This window comes from Astatotilapia calliptera, chromosome 11, assembly GCF_964374335.1.
Source record: "Astatotilapia calliptera chromosome 11, fAstCal68.1, whole genome shotgun sequence".
In the NCBI taxonomy this organism is placed as follows: domain Eukaryota; kingdom Metazoa; phylum Chordata; class Actinopteri; order Cichliformes; family Cichlidae; genus Astatotilapia; species Astatotilapia calliptera.
In genome coordinates, this window is record NC_137432.1 from 22,627,324 (window position 1) to 22,644,614 (window position 17,291).

The 17,291-nt window shown below is 41.9% G+C and overlaps 1 protein-coding gene across 2 annotated transcripts in view; it reads right to left on the bottom strand.

Annotated features, from left to right (window-relative positions):
* Nucleotides 1–1,406: 1,406 nt before the first annotated feature.
* Nucleotides 1,407–17,291, bottom strand: part of efna4 (ephrin A4) — a 33,627-nt gene continuing 17,742 nt past the window's right edge. The window contains exons 2-5 of one of the 2 annotated variants that reach the window (XM_026185316.2): nt 14,394–14,692; nt 9,048–9,116; nt 3,881–3,907; nt 1,407–3,286 (exon numbers count right to left, since the gene is read on the bottom strand). In XM_026185316.2, the coding sequence (XP_026041101.1) occupies nt 3,204–3,286; nt 3,881–3,907; nt 9,048–9,116; nt 14,394–14,692 (478 nt within the window). In that variant the 3' untranslated portion in view covers nt 1,407–3,203. The remainder of the gene's footprint in view (nt 3,287–3,880; nt 3,908–9,047; nt 9,117–14,393; nt 14,693–17,291) is intronic. The other variant, XM_026185318.2, reaches the window with a different exon arrangement.

Below are 17,291 nucleotides of genomic sequence, written 5' to 3' on the forward strand. Positions count from 1 at the left end.
ACAATGAAAAAGCCCTGAATTGAGTGACTAAACTATAACCACACAAATGTAAAACACATAAAATTAATTGAAATTTTAACGCAGATAAATATTCTTTGTCTCTATTAATATCTAACATCTTATATTTCAAAATATGTAATCAACACCAACAATGCAAGCCTTATTATTCAGCCGAGCTGCAATCAAATGTGGGTCAACATGTGACAGAGTCTGCAGTCCCGAAATTCCATACACTGTAATTACAGGGTTATTTGCGGAGCTCTGCTTCATCTTGTAAGAATTTCTTTTTTGTCAGACATAGTTAAAAAGTAAATTTGGCCTTGCATAAACTGTTTATGAATGCAGTCATCCCGGAAAACCTCGGCGGAAACTTGGTGGGATTTTTACGATCTTCTAAATTTATATTATACGGCAACATCTGTCTACAATTATAAACTTCGTTTTGGACGTTTACTTCAATTCCAGCATTTGCATATCAACACATAACAAGAGTCAACATCCATAAAGTGAGGAATAAAATATCAGAATTGTAATATTTGATATGATTGGTCCAGTGTTTCAGGTTTTAAATCAAAGCTAGAACTATTACACGAAAGCTTTTGGTGTGTGCATGCTTTTGCAGGAGTAAACATCCATGCAGTTTAACACGCAACACACAGAGAGGTGCTACTGCTTATAAAGTCCTTTTACACCACTCTAAAAGCATAATTCTCTTTCTGCTGATTTGAGTATGCTTACTTTATCATTCTCAATGGTAAAAAAATAAATAAATAAAAATCCAAGCATGAGCTCTGGAATGTGAAGGTCAAAAATCAAAGCCACTTCACAACAACATGCCTCAACAGTACCAAACATGTCATCAGAAGAGATCATAAACCATGAAATAGAAGCATTAGTCCCATTATCCAGGAAATTGCCTCCCTAGCTTCACAATCTTCACATTCTATATTACAGCCTATATAAATGGAAATGCATTTACAGCTTATTTGGATGAACAGCTCTATGTTTTAAAAAAAACATAAAACAGAAACATCTCCTTTAGGGCTAAAACCAGCCTTCGACCTGACCGAAAATAACTACCTTAAGGTCAATGTATGGGCTATGATGCTACAAAGTCTATTAATACTTGAAGTCTATTGGGTATCTGAATCTTATCAGGCTTTGGCCCCACAGATAAAAACTCTGCTCGATATTCCACTAGGTTACTCACATTACAACGGCCTCTTACACCACAAGGTCATTTCAAGTCCCAGAAGTCTCCTTATCTCTATACTCTGGTGTATTGCACTGAATGAATGTGTGTGTGTCCCACCAATAAAAACGTGTGTGTGTGTGTCGTCACTGAGACGGTGGTTACATAAACAACTCAATATGTTTAAAAGATAAATAATCATGTACTCAAACCATTTAAATGCAATCATATTTATTTTGTTGTTTAGCCACATAAAAAAGGCTCAGATTGCAGTTGGCTCTTCACAGAAGAAGCTACATTCTTCACTAAAATGTGAAAGCAGAACACACATAAACCGCCTAGTAGTAGACTACATGATGTTGGGGGAAGAACTACATCACTGACCAGGATATTTAAAAAAAAATCTTCAAACATTTGTCACCCATTTAAGAATAAAATGATATATATAAAAAAAAAAACATTGACATGATTGGTGCGATTTACAGCATTTTGACACTCAAGTTGACACTCAAATATTATATATATGTAAAGCTAGGATAACGTGTACAATTAACCTACAGATTTTTCTAACACAAGTCACTCAAATATTTTGGGTAGATAATTTTGTGATGTAATAAATATATTACCTTAATTTAATTTCAATGAAAAATACACATGTACGTCTTCTCTAATTTAAAAATATCTAATTTGAAAAATAAATGAATTTTAATTTGTTAGGATTTTTTAAACGAGTGTCTATAATTTGGAAGGACTTTCTTTAAAAGCACAAAAAAGCAAAAACAAGAAATAAACAACATTTAAATCACTTAGCTTGAGAAACTACATCACAGCAGAGCGTACTGAAAAATATACCAGTAAATGCACACATATGAAAAAAAAAAATCATTGTTTTTAGTCAAATTTTTGTTAAATAAAAAAGGTAAGTTCTCACTAAAATGTGTTGCATAGTCAATACATCTTTTTTTTCTGGCAGATTATATTAACTATACAGCAAAAGCTAAAGGAAAACATGTGAAAAACAAAACAAAACAAAGAACAACTAAAGGAGCAAATAGTTTGTATCCTTATCTGCACAACTGCTGGACCAACAGGAGAATCAACCAATCAGTTCCACAGTGTGTTCAGTGGAGTGAGATGAGCTGATGCTGTCCAGCTACCCATAAACCTCTCCGTTCTGCTTATTAAGGGTGCAGATGCAGAACAGTGGAGTGGCAAATCAGAGAGGACAAACGCTGTCCCAGGTCCCATTATTAACATACAGCACCAGATTCTAGTGTCCAGTTTCTGGGTTTACGGTAAACCCAGTTCAACTCCAGTACAACCAGTTTAATCCCAGCAGGGGGCGCAGGAGCCCAGCCTCCCTCTTCGAGAATATTCCCCAGTTCCTCCGAAAATGCCTTTTGTTTCAAAATCTAATTAGTTAAAAAAGTAGAACACATGTGTCTCGATCACGTCAGAAACGAGGCAATGAAGGATCATTCAGGTATTTGCGCATAGCAAAGTACAGCATGTCAGAACAAAGTAAAGAAGTCACCAGCTAACTAGTGACCTCTAACCTGAGCCGCTAAGTACAGTAGTATGTGTTTATTTGGCCACTTTTCACCAGGTTGAAAATGAGAAACAAAACAAGAAACAAAGAAAAACTTGGTACGGGTCCAGACTGACTCATTATTCCTCTGAAATCAGACTGGGATATGAGTCTTACAGTCAGGCTTAGCTGTAGAATTGATATTAAGTGGTATTACTTACACAACAGGTAGGAAAACAAAATAATCAGAAATGAATCATTGTGATTCATAATGTCAGTTCCTGTCTCACCGTGGCCCCGTTTTGGAGAAGATGTCCGATTCTTTCCAGATTTTCACACGTAAACAGCCACGAGGCAATAAGTGTCATTTTGCAATAGCTTAGCAAATATGGCATTGTGTAATTCACAAGTAGTGCAGAGGCGTACTTGTACGCCACATTCCCACGGAGAACTGGTGGGAGGTCAGCGATGAGGACGGACAGTTCAGGTAGTCAACAGGAGCACGATGAGGAGGAGCGGCGGTGACGCTGTCCTGAGTGAGGATCCACTACTTAGAGGTACGGTTTCTGAAACAGAGATGTATGAAAAATCTTCAACTCATACACGACATATACACAAATTTGCTCAAATCTGTTTTCTAAGATTTGGGCTTGTCCTTGCTTTTCAAGAGAGATCTAAACAGTGACAGGATATGATGTTAATTCAGATACCAACTCGTCTTCAAATTAATAGCAACAGTTTTGCAAAGCCTCTGGGTTTTCTGAGTAGCACTAGATGAACTGACTGGCTTAAACAAAGCCCTGACCCCAACCCCATTAAACACTTTTAGGTCAAACTGGAGCACTGATTGTGTTTTACATCTTGTCAACTAACATCAGCGCCACAAATCACTAATGCCCTTGTGGTCGAATTGGTTAAAATCTCTTTGTGGAAACTTCCCAGGCCAGTGGAGGCTGGTAAAGCGACACATCAATGTCCATTAATTCAGCAATCGCTTTTGTTCCACTTCTTTTGACTTGTTTATCTTACGTTTAAAGCGTGTTTGAACATTGCAGTAAATGAGAGAAGACACAGAGGTGCGACCTGTCTGTTAATCGTGTAAGCATGCACATATGGCGGAAAGATTGTAAGTAACTCCAGTTTAAGACGTTGCATCTCACCTTGTTTTTGTTTTGAACCTTCTGATGCTGGAATAAGCAAGTGGGATGGGGGGTGGGGGTGGGAGAGAAAAGATTTAGATAAAGTTGAGGCAAAGAAACAAGTTGCTGATTAGTCATTTTTTCCATGCTTAACTTTCTCAATAAAGCTGCTGCTTTGTGGAACAAGAGGAGCAAGAAACAGACAAATGACCAGGGGAAGGTATTTACCATTACTCAAAGACTAACGCCATGAAAAATGAGTACTGACTGGCTGTGCAACCCTAAATATGTCCCCTATGCAAATTCTTCTAAAGGTCGGATAAAAAAAGAGCTTGAGAAGCATGGCAACAGGAAAAGATAGTGTTATGTAAATTAGAAAGAGTAAGAATGATCAAAATTATACAGAGGGGATACAGGAAATGAAAAAGAGGGAGGGAAAAATAAAAGAAAATTCAAAATGACAGAGCGAAACCAAGAAGTGGACAGAAGATGAAAGGGAGAGCAGTGGAGACTCGAGTGAGAAAGTACGGCACAAAAAAAAAAAAAAAAAGAAGGTTGGAAAGATTGAAACAAGGTCAGACAGAGAGAAAAGGGAGGGAGAGAAAGAGACGGGATAAGAGGCTGTTTGTGTCTGGGCGTCACTTTCTCAGCAGGAGGGGGACTAAAAGGAAATAATGGAGGGAAGAATGGAGGATGCTATGATGCAGGAACAGGGAGGGCTTAAAGAAAGGACAAAAAAAATACAGGTAGTGGGGCTGAAAACGGTTAAAAATCCCTCCTGATAGAGAAGCGCCATATAATACCAGTGAGAGCGTACAGAGGGTCAGGGAACGAGGATGAGCTTGCACAATTGCAGGTGTTATTAAATGAATCTATGGCCTTGAACCAACCTCGGAGAACTGCAACCCTGAACGCTCACAAGACACAAACTGCATTTATTTCCTGGAGATGTAACCGTAACTTAACTGCTTGTGTGCACCCATAAGGAAGACGCGTCCCCATAACGTGACTGCAGATTTCAGACCCCACAACATTAATAATACCTGCACCACACACACACACACACACACACACACACACACACACACACACACGCAGAATGTGTATCGATGATGCCAGGATAACTAACGCTATATCCCACAGTTTCTTCCTGTGTGACTGTTGTGCTGACACAAGTCACTACATTATTTCTGTGCGAACAGTGACCATCTAAGGGTTAACAAAGGATTAGAGGTCTGGGCCTTGTGCAGAGCTTGTGTGAGTATGTGTGTGTAAGTGCGTGAGAAACAGCGGGAACCCCCCCCCCCAAAAGCAAACAGACAAAAGTAGCAGAGAGTTCCTATCTAAACGGCCTTTCTGCGCTCCATGAAAATGTTCTCAAAATTGTTTATTTAAAATATGTACAATAAAAATATTTAAACGCATTTCAAGGACCACAAAATTGCTTCTCAACTTGAAATTGTACAATGAAAATATATTAATATCTTTATATAGGTGGACATTTGGATGGGAAAGCTTATTCATGTTAGTTTTTAAAAAAATAAAACCTGTATTTTAAGAGTAAAACTTCTCAACGGTACACTAACAGTTAGCGTTACGTGTAACTCGCACATAATGCGCAGGTGGAAAATAAAATTTGCTCATAAATGCCTTGTGTTTGCCCGGGTGTGTTTGATATGTGTGTTTTGATCCGACTTTAATCACATCATTTGCGCAGAAGCCGAATGTTCGGACATTCGTTTGTGTCAACATCACAATTATGGTCATGGCGAGCCCCCCGCGACAAAATGGTGCCCATGGTGGCGTGACTGCAAGAAGAGTGCCCTCTCTGCACTGCAGTCAGAAACAAGCCGCATGTGTAACTGTACATGCACAACCATGGTTAAGTGAATGTGTGTGTATGGCGGTGGAAATGTGTGTGTGTGTGTGTTCTTCAGTCAGCATAACGCCCCACTGCAGAGACAGACAATGTTCCACCATCCCACCTCTCCTCTCATGCCGCCATTTTACACGAGCAGGAGGTAACGTTAACCAAATCTGATTTTTAATCGCTTAACTGAAAAACAAAAATAAAATCGCGAACGAATAACGAAACGCGCAAATCGATGAAGACGGGGAAAGTCCATTTTGAGTCCGAAGTTCGGGATCCGAGCGAGCTCGGCTGGGCGAGCGGTTTGTGCACGTCGCTGTTCGAGTCTTGTCCCTGAGTATAATGAGTTCAGAGGGTACAAAGGTATTTGGGCGGGAGGGGGTTAAGGAGGGCACTGGAGTAAGAAATTAGAAAAAAAAATGGATGGAAAAAAGGGAGAAAGAAAGTGGGGAAAATGGTGAAGCTCTGTAAACTGAAATGAATGTAACGGACTGCTCACAGCAGGAGAACGGCAGAAAAAAAGGGAAGAGAGACAGAGAGAGAAAGGGAATCAATTAGAGAGAGAGGAGAGTTGGTCTGTAATGGTTTCTCACAGTAGGACGGCTGAAAAACAGAAAGGCAGCGAGACAGAGTGACAAGAAGAACAAGAGAGATAAACACAACAGGATGAGTTTTAGGGAAAAAGTTGCAGCGTAACAACAACAACAAAAAAAAAAAAAAGGTGAGCGTAGAGTAAGAGGCAAAGCGAGCCAATGAAAGATGCAATTGAGGGCTGCAGGGCGCCACAGATTTCACACGACAGCAGTCTGCTGATGCCGATTCAAAGCCCTGTTTTCTGATGCAACACAGGCTTTCAGCAAAGTCCTTTCTCTTGTGTGATTCCTGACAGTTTTGCTCAATTAAACATCACATCATCACACACATCGCTGTGCTAAAATTCAGAACCGAAGCCTAAAGAGCCGAAACACGCTTTACAACACGACAAAAAACAAGTTAGGGAAACAACGTCGCGGAGAGCCATGTGTGCACAACATCATTAGGAGCCTCCCGTGTCAACGAGTCTGCCCTGCCTACTTTGTTGTGTTCTTCGGTTAAATTAAGGCGATAAACACACATTCACACACTGGAGAGGAGATCGAGGGACCGGAGAGTGGTAGCTGACCTTGGAGCAATGACAGCGTACCTGATGGACTCGCTCACTGTCACCACTCTGTCCTTCAGTCGTGTTGTGAGGCAGTGGGTCATTTTGTGTGTGTGTGTGCACTCCTATAATAAATTCAAACACCCATAACAGGGGCATCCCCGTATTGAACTTTTAATTATATGGGCTTCTTTCTGTAAAAAGAGGAGGAGGAGGGAGGGAGGTGCGTGTTTTGAAGTTTAGATAAGAGATGTAGCTGAAGGACAGGAGCTGCCATCACCAGCGGCCACACACACACACACACACACACACTCAGCGAGTATAAAGGCACTGTGTGCCCTGCTGCCATGCTACCTGTCAGATAAAAGGGAACCTGAGCAGGAAGGAACTAGGGAGTATGCGAGGTGTTACCACAGGGAACAACACAACAACAGCTGTGGTAAACCGCCACTAATGGACAGCCAAAGAGAGAAAGAGAAATCCTACAACTCTCCTTCATCTCCTCTCTCATCCATCTAATTTGCTCCCATCTCGCCGGCCTCATGCATTCTCATCCCAACGCACTCGCCGCACAGCGTGTGCGCGACAGAGATGGAGCGAAGAAGAGAAACGGGAAGACGGGGAGTCGGTGAATAACTGTAGATATGGAGATACAACAAAGAGATAGAGAGAACACGGGAAAGATAGGGGAGGTGGAGTGGGGCGGGGTCTGGGGGGGTGGGGTGGGAGAGTCGGGTGGAGGACGTGTAAGACACTGCTATGGATGGTGCCTAGATTAGTTTTGCTCCAGTAGCGAAAGATCATAAAAAATGAGGAAGGGAGGAGAGAGCTGAAGAGACAGAGAGAAGGGGGGGATTAGTGCCACTTCAGGAATGACAGAAGACTGAAGAAAGAAAGAGCAGGAGGTTGGAGTAGTGGGGGGAGTCAAAGACAAGGAGACGGAGATCCTGAAATTTAGTCGGGATTAGTTTTGGTTAAGAAATAGGATGAGAGGCTGAGAGGGGAAAAAATGAGACAAGGAACAGTACATTGACATATGTGTATCTTTGAAGGGGAAGTCTTTCTGCTATGAAGTAAATAGATTCTTACAGTAAAGTCAAACTCATGTCTCCCTGCATGCACGATCCAGGTGATTGCAAATATTTTGATTATTTTTGGCTCAGACGGGCTGATCAGGGAAAAGCTGTCAGAAGGTCAAGACTGCATTAGCATTTTCTCACTGAACAACTATCTGTGGTATTTCTAATTAATGACAGCAGGATAATTAGCATATAAAAAAAGTCATCAGCCTTCATTCTGGTAATAACGCAGCAAATTACTCCCCGTATCACCAGGACGGTGAGAACCATTCGGAGACGGCCGGAGCTCCTTTTATTCCACTTTAATTGTCTTCTCTTTTTTTTCCCAAACTGATGAATTTAGTCAGTGCTGATTGATTAGACAACCACGACACCAGTTTCTTTAGTACAAGTGCGTGTTAGCGCAACAAACCCCCTGCAGATAACACTGGGATGGGAACTGGGACGGGCGTCTGAGACACGCATGTGGGCGTATACACACACACACACTTACACTTGTACAAATTGAACTCCAGAAGAATGCACGCAAAGGCCCATAGATGCAGAAACCCACCAAAACAAAAAAAAAAGCGCACTTGGTAGTACACATAGAAAGGCTCCCACGCACACACTGACAACTATACAGGGATTCCCACTGTGACTGGGCAACATTCCCAACCGGAATGGGCAGCTCACTGGACTGGAAGACTAACATTACTCCAGGCGGGCTCTGGATTAGATCAACTCTGGGAATTTCAGATGGGGACAGAGTGATTGAGAGAGAATGAGGAAGGTAGTTTTAAAAAAAGAGAGCGAGGGAGAGAGTAGGGGAGGGGTAAAATGTGTTTTAGAAGATGTTGTCTCATTTATATGGTAAAGATAAATATTTTGAAGCATACAGATGCATTAGGTTTCAATGATTACGGCACAAATTTTTAAAAAAGAGAAAAGAGAAGAAAGCAGAAGGTACTTTAGAGGGGATAAGCAGAAGTCTAAACATGACGCTATACAGCCCATGTAGCAGAGATGTGAGAGGCAGAGAAAAGAGTGTCTTGGTGTACAAAGTGGGGCGGGGGTGAGCATGAAAGAAACAACAGATGAAAAGAGGAGTGTACTCACTGGGCGCACAGCACACTGTGACGCGCAACTTCATACATGGCAGAGGAGGGCCTTCATCTGTGGGTAGAGCTGGAAAGAACAAGGAAAAGAAAAAATGTAAATAAGCTTCACACTTAATAAATCCAACAATCGGTTAGCCAATATTAAAAAAAATGTAATTAACACTTGCTGAATGAAACTCTTCCAAAACAGAAATGTACTCTTTGAGAAGTCCTGTGCTCCTGCTGGTGAATTCATATTATAAGCTTAAGGAACAGCAAGGTTATTTATTTAGGTTTTCTGTTTTAACCATATCAATAACTCATGACATCTCCCCCCAAAAAACACTCCCTGTGTGTACTCATCACACTCATCTACACAACTAAATAAAAAACAACGCGACACAATCGAGAGTGCAACCATTACAGAACGCAACACTTTCGATCCACTCAGATTATGGCTCACATGGGAACACAGGCAAACATCAGCGGTATTACCTGCCACTCTAACGCTGCTTTTGCAAAACAAATGTGTCTGGAAACTGCAGTTAAAGGCTTTTTATCTTTGAATAAAAACGCAACAAATTCAAGGCCCAACACACAAGTCGAGTGTACGATTACCAACAGTTTGTCTCACTTTGTACCGACACTTTCGACTGATAAGACCCAGCAAGTCCTCCGAGAAGTCTGTGGTACAGCACAGAGTGACAGTGGAGCTGCAGAACTGGGTTATGCTTATGACGACTGAAGCAGCTCCATCACAAACAGGAACTAGAAGGGCAATTTGAAAGCGCAGTAATCCAAAATTTGTTCAAACCTTGCGGTTTTAACAGAAATGTAACACGCTCTTCGTTCGCCCATCTTTCACCTCTCTAAAACATGTCAAGTTATCCAGCTTTTCAAAGCTTTTTTTTTTATTGTGTTCATAGAAAAACAAATAATACTGAAAATGAAACAAGGTTTACAAAATATGATGCTCCATTGTGCTAGCATAATGGGCCTTTTTCACAGAGTAGCCACTTCAACGTGTCATAGCAGCTGGTGTGCTACCACTGCTACGCCAAAGAACCAGAGCTCTGTTTACCCAAATATGCTTTAAAGCTAAGTCGGTTAAAAAAATCTGTCTTACATGCACTTGTAAGTCTAAGACAAAAGGCACTTTCCCAAAAACATTATTACTTAAGGGGCACTCAGAAATGACAATAGATTAAAACGTTTCTACTAACCAATGTTAGCACATCGGGAGATTAAATATAGCTACACTGCCACAACACAGGTTCAAATGAACTGAGCAACTTAATGTTAAGTTAATGGTTAAAAAAGATCATCTAGTTTGTTAATTACTCCATAGCCCAGTCTCAAAACAATTCACTATGATCATTATTCAACACAAAATGTTAATTCAGTTTTTTCATCAAATGTGTTTTCTAAAGTTCTACTTTTAGCTGGCAGGATCCAGAGTTTATTAACAGACCCTCTAGATCTACATTCAGACATGTAAACGGTCAAACTGAATGAATAAATTGCAGCATCTACTCGTCACACACTGGTACATTTTTTCCCAGATAAAACGAATTTCACAAAGTCAGAAAGCTGGTGGGAATTTCTACTTTAGCAACTTTCATAGGAATAAATGGAGTGACAACCATCTACACCCACTGGCCACTTTGCTAGGCACAGAAGGTCAACTCGTTGTTAATGCAAATATCTAATCAGCTATTTGTGTTGATCACATGACAGCAGTGCAACACATTTAAGCACGTAGACATGCTTGAGACAACCTGCTTCTACTGACCCCCAGAACGTGGAAGGCGATTAAAGTGACTTTGAACGTAGCATCCCATATGGAAACGATATATATAAATCTTATAAAGTTTGTATCTGTTTTGTGTGAAACTTGTATGAAAAGCATACAAGAGTGAAAACAGATATAAGATCCCTTGAAAAATTATATAAATGAAACTTGTAAGTTTTGGATACTTACTAAGACAATATATGAAAGTAATGAGAAAGTGGCCACGTTCATGAGTAAATCATGTAAGCCTGATATGATTCACTATATGAAGTAGGCCACATCTTATGCAAGTCTTTTATAAGTTTTTACTTTTTCTTTTCCATATGGGATGGTTGTTGTTGGTGCTAGACCGGTTGGTGTGAGTATTTCAGGAACTGATGCTTTACTTGGATTTTCCTACACAACCATCTCTAACTTTTACAGAGAAAAACTGAAAACATCCAGTGAGCAACAGTTCTCTAGGCGATGTCAGAGGTCAATAGTAACTTAACTCACTTGTTACAAGAAAGCTATGCAATGCACAACCATGTAAAATCTTAAAGCACCTGCGCTACAACAGCTGAAGACCACAGCGGGCGCCAGCCCTGTCAGCTAAGAATAGGAAAGTGAGTTCACTCGGGTTCACCAAAACTGGACAACAGAAGCTTGGAAAAATGTTGCCTGGACTTTCTGCAGCAACATTCAGATGTTAGAGTCAGAATGTGGTGTAAAAATAAAAGCATCCTGCTTGTATTAACAGTTCAAGCTAGCGGTGGTGTAATGGTGAGGGATATTTTCTTTGCACACTTTGGACACCTTACTACAAACATTGTTTAAAACACCACAGCTTACCTGAGCATTGTTGCTGGCCATGTCTATCCCTTTATGACTACAGCAGGATAAGGCACAAATCATCTTAACCTGGTTTCTTGAACATGAAAATCTGTTTGGTGTACTTAAATGAACTCCACGGTCACTAGATCTGAATGCAACATCGGATGTGGTGGAACGATAGATTCACATCACAGAGACAAGAACTCTGCAGCATGTGTGACGCTATCACGTCAATATGAACCAAAACGTTCCTAGCACTTCGTTGAAAATGTGCCACGAAGAATTAAGGGAGCCACCAGTAAAGAGCAGTAAAAACTGTAAAAGGAATGAGTGTGCTTGTTATTAGCAACGCTGTTTTGATTCCATTGTGGTTTTTGAGGGCCCTGTATAGTGGAAAAAGTGACACGCTCCAGTCTTTTTGTTAAATGGTGAAAAAAAATGCATTGCAATTTTATGACACTGGGCTCTGAATTATGTCCATCAGTTCATAATGTTTCAACTCAAAGCTTTTGTTAACTGTTTCTGCGTTTTCCTATTTGTAATAATTTACTGGTGACTCTCCAAATGTCAAGTCCTTTGTTCGTTTCCTCGGCTTTCCTTTATCTGCCGCATTTTTCAAATTTCTTGTGATTGTTGTCAAAGCAGTGAGATCTGTTGTTCTAAGCTCTCTTTGTCACCATCACTCTGGCCACTGTTGGGAAGAGCTGACTATCAGAGGATGTAAAGGTGTTTCCTGTTTTTGGGGATCTAGATATGGAGACCCAATGGGTCTTGGTCAGCAGGGTGAGCAGTAGGGCAGAGACCAGGAGGCAGTGGGTTGTCACTGTCATAGTCTGTGGGAGAGATGAGCTGGGCCCGGCTCAGACTCAGCCAACTAATGCCATTAGTGTTTCTAATACCATTGTACTGTTCTCCCGGGCTAATGCCATTATGCAGTCTCCGGTGCTGCGGGCCCATTCAGTGCACACACCCCAGAGCCAGACATTTGGACCAACTTTACGCCTTATCTTTGATGTGGACAAAACACACACAATCGCCCAAAGCCCGATGTGACCCAAACCAGGGGGTAAGACCTATTGTTGCTTTTCTGTGAACTGGCATGAACTACCACAATAGCCCAGTGTGCATGTGCGTACATACATACGTTTGTGTGTGTGTGTTAGTGTGCGTGAGCGTGTCTCATACCCTCACAATGCTCCATTGTCCCTCAGACTGCAGCAGTAATTTATGTAAAGATTCTTTCTTTTCCTTCATTTCCATCCATCACTTTTGTTGTTCCCCACTTTTCTCTCTCCCATTTGGGTTCCACTCATCCATCCTCCCATCCCTTTCTCCCCCCACCCTTCCCGTACTGTGAGACTGTGTCCATCTTTTGCTCTTTTTCTCCCCGTGTCACTCTTCCACGCTTCTCTACCTCCGTCTGCTTCTCTGCCTGCCTTTTTTTCCTCCCTCGCTGTCGCCGTGTATTGATCTCGATTTCTTCCACCTACACTTTTTTGTCTCTTTGTTGTCACCCTTCCGTACTATGCATTCGCTTGACTCTTTCATTTTCTGCTTTCGTTTCATGCCCTCCCTCCTCTTGGACTTACACCAGAAGTTGTAAAAAAGCAAGCAAAAAAAAAGGCAACTGATTTTACAGCCACTAAGCCATCTTCTGTATCTTTCCCTCCCTTTTTTTCCCTCCAGTGGTTTGAAATAAATGAGTGAGGGGAGAGGATTGCAGGAGGATGTCACGGAGAAACCATCACTTAAATTGTACAACAGCCTACAGGTTTATGAAAACATCATATTAATGTCATTCAGCATGAATTTATGGATAACATTAATGGCATTCAGAAAGCTGCAGTTTGCCGACACTCATAAAAAACACGTTGGCTTAAGCAACAGTGAAACCTTTTTATCCTTTAAATAAGGCTTTCTGGCCGCCACATCATCTCCTGCACAGGTGTCTTTGCACAGACTGATGAACTGAAACATTAAATATTTAGATTTCTTTTTCTTTTGGGGCTGTTTTATTAGGGTGTAAGGAGCTGGAGCGAATATTCATTGTTTCACTTAAACACGATCATAAAAATGATGACAGATTATGCGCAGCAAAAACGTATACTATTGATCTTATTTAAATAATCATGTGACAAAGGCTGGGAATTAATATCAATACCATATCGATGCTTCTGAAATGCCAACTGTAGTGCTGAAATGCCCCGAAATGTGCCATTAGGAGTTAGATAGAAACAAAATAATGATTAATACTAATGATTTTAGATGCTTAACTCATATTAATACTTAACATTTATTTAATATTAAATACTTCAGATTCAAAGCAACATTCTTCTTATGCTAAACTAAAAATCAGATGGTGTTTGTTGGCTGGACAAAAAATCTCAGGGCACTGATATAATGGAAAAATTTGTATCCATTTATTCATATTTCTGGAAACTGACAAGAATCAAAGCAACAAATAACAACAACAACTTGCAGACCGATTTGTCTGCATATAAGCTTCAAAATTGTTGCATATTAAGACATGTTTGACTTTTGATATCTCTAAAAATCAGACAATTAAGTTAGGAATTTTTTGTATGGCTGCTAAATAACTAACGGTGTATCTATTTGTTATATCTGTCACATGACTGATCATCAAACATCAGGCATGTCAGAAAATTTCATATAACACTGAGCTCAAGCTGTGACATGTTTGACTCTCTAAATCGGTTTACCCTCTCCCAACACACAAAAACATACACATCATCTACTCACAGCTGTAGTAGTAGTGTCTCCCTGGCAGAAACTCAAACCCCAGTGAGAAGGGCGTGAACCTTTGGATCTTTTCTGAGAAGCGCACTGGTCCATATGGAGCAAAAGGGGTGTTACACTCCCACCTCTTGATGGCCCCCCTGGTCTCTACACAGCCTTGGAACGACTCTTCTCCCACCAGGTAGAGGGCAAGGGTCTCCGGCTGCCCGTGACCCACGGCCTCCTCGTTGGGGTAGTGGGGGCAGTGGATGTCCAGGTAATCGTTGAAATTCAGCTGGACAGACAGATCACCTGCTGTTAACCTGGAAGGAAGAACGACAACGGCATTAATACTGCATGTAGCAATTAGAGACTGATACATGACTGAAGGAGGGGGGAGGCAGTGATAGACTGCAGACACGTAGAGAAAGAGCGAGAGAAAGGACAGGAATTCCACAATTTTCCAAATGCACACCCAACACTTGTGACAGGCAATAAAACAACATTTTGATCTTTTTTAATACAAGAATTTGGTGGGATTCAAATGCTACAGCTACACTTCTGGACTAGTGACGATGCTGAGTGTCAGCTAGAGAGAGCAAAAATTCCTCACATGCTAATTAAGACCACTGAGGGGAGTTCAGCGTAAAATAAACTCGACTCCCTCTCCTTTCCACTCTCCCACTGCACAGCACAGATAGACAGATAGATGTGTGTACAAACGTAAGCGGATGTGCATGTGCATGTACAACCATGTCAGTCAAGGCTGACTGGAGTTTGGCATAACAACAACTCTGGACAAGACAGCATCATTAGGACAGAGCAGCTGCATAATGTGCGATCTTTCAGAGCGAGGATTCTGACTTCCTGTCAGCCCGCAGTATAAAGAGTTTCCCATGTACAAGCTAATATGTGAATGAAAGAATGAGAATAAAGTCAGAAGGGAAGAAGATGTAAGACAAAGCAAGAGAGGTTAACTTAACATAAAGATATCATAAGACTTCATGAAAGAACAAAGAGGGAGACAAGAAATAGGAAGGGAAACGTGTGACAAATGGAGGAAAGGCCTGTGAGTGATGAAGAGACATGAGACGAGTCCCACAGGCAGACAGAAGGAGGTTGGTGAAAAGAAAGTTTTGGAGACAGGATGAAGAAAAGCTGGAACAAAAATATGTTTAAAAAGAAGCCAAAGGAAGAAGTTGGACATACAGGTGCAAAAAGTGGAGTAAAGAGAAAAGTAAAGTGTTTTAATTAGTGACCCCAGAGAGCCTGAGTGCAGACACACAGAGAGAAGAACAACGGAGTGGAAGAAGAGAGGAGACGGACTTTAATTGGTCTCCTCTTCGCATGGAGTGCAGGAGCAAAGAATGAGGGGCAGAATGTGGCTTGGGCAGAAGGTTCAGGTCCGTCAGTGGGAGTCTTTATAGAGGGGTGACAGAGCGGAGGAGAGAGGAAGGAGTGCTGGGAGTCAGTCAAGGGGAACATGGGAGGGAAAAGGAGCGTGGAATGGGGAGGGGATGGCGGTGGTGGTGCACGGCAGAGTACTCTGAAGTTAAGTAGGCGGACAGAGAGTAGACCAAAAGAATAAATAAGAGGAAGAAATCAGTGTGGAGAAGGAGGAGGATGAGACAGAAGTGATGCAAGCCAAAATGAAACGGATAGAAATGACAGGAAGCAAGAGACTGAGACGGTCCAACAAATCTGCAGAGAGTATCAAAGATGGATGGAGCAATGAGAGGAGAAATGACAAGAGTGTCGGCGAGAAGGAGGCCAAAGCTCAAAAAGTAGAATAGAAATGAGCGTTGTGTTAACTCTGAAGCTGAGCACGTGTGCAGCAGGTGTGTATTTCTGTGTGAGACCACAAAAGCAGAAAGGCATGTGTGACTGTGTGTGTGTGTGTGTGTGTGTGTGTGTGTGTGTGTGTGTCTTGGGGATGCAGGTGAGACCCTGGAGGCAAATCTCACCAAAGCTGCTTCCTGCTCAATAGCGACCGTGCAGAATTGGCAATCTATCCACAGGACAGGACACCATCGATCAGGATCCCTCGCTCAGGACACACACGCGCACACACACTCTCCCCTGATCAATATCCCCTCTGTGCACGTGTGTTTGTGTGCGCAGTTATGTGCGACAGCTCTATTACCTGTGCGCTCTAATTACAGCCATAGAAAAGCACTTGAATTTCTAATTAAGAGAACGCTAACGCAAAAAAAGCACATACACACAAGCACAACACTACATTTACTCTTCATACTACCCGTGGTGATTTTTAAAGCCCCTCTGGGGCAGAGAAATGTTTGCTTAGGTGCGCCAGCTGTGGAAGTGTGTGTGCAGGTGTGTGCGTGTATGTGCATGTAATAATAGACGTGTGCTGTGTCAACATGCTGCACCCCCTGCTATACATGTCATTCAGCTCCAGCTTCTTCTGCATTCCTTAGGTCCTGTTTTCCCCACCCAAAAGCCCACTACGCATTTTTCCTTACTCCCTGCTTCTACTCCATCTCCTCCCTTGTTGTTCTCCGCTCTGGATGACGTGAACCCATCCTCCATCTATTTCTTCAGCCTGCATTCTCCCTCCTATTTTTGACTTCTCTCTATCCCATATTACCCCACTCGCTACCCCACACAACCTTGCAACCTTGGGTTGCACCATATGTATGCCAGCAATTACAGAGTTGGTGTGCTGTACTGATGTCAAACTGTCAGCCCTCTTTCTTGCCTCTTCCACCCCCCCTCTCTGGTCCTAGTAGGCTTGGGTACGCCCTAATTACACTCAGCATCCTCCCCTCCTGCCAGCTGCCATGCAGCAGAGTGGTGACAGCACAGGGGCATCATGGGAGCACTGTGGAGCTGTGGGTGTCATAGAACAGAGCGCTGAAGCAGCCTATCGGTGGGAGAAACCTATGGAAGCAACAAAGAGGA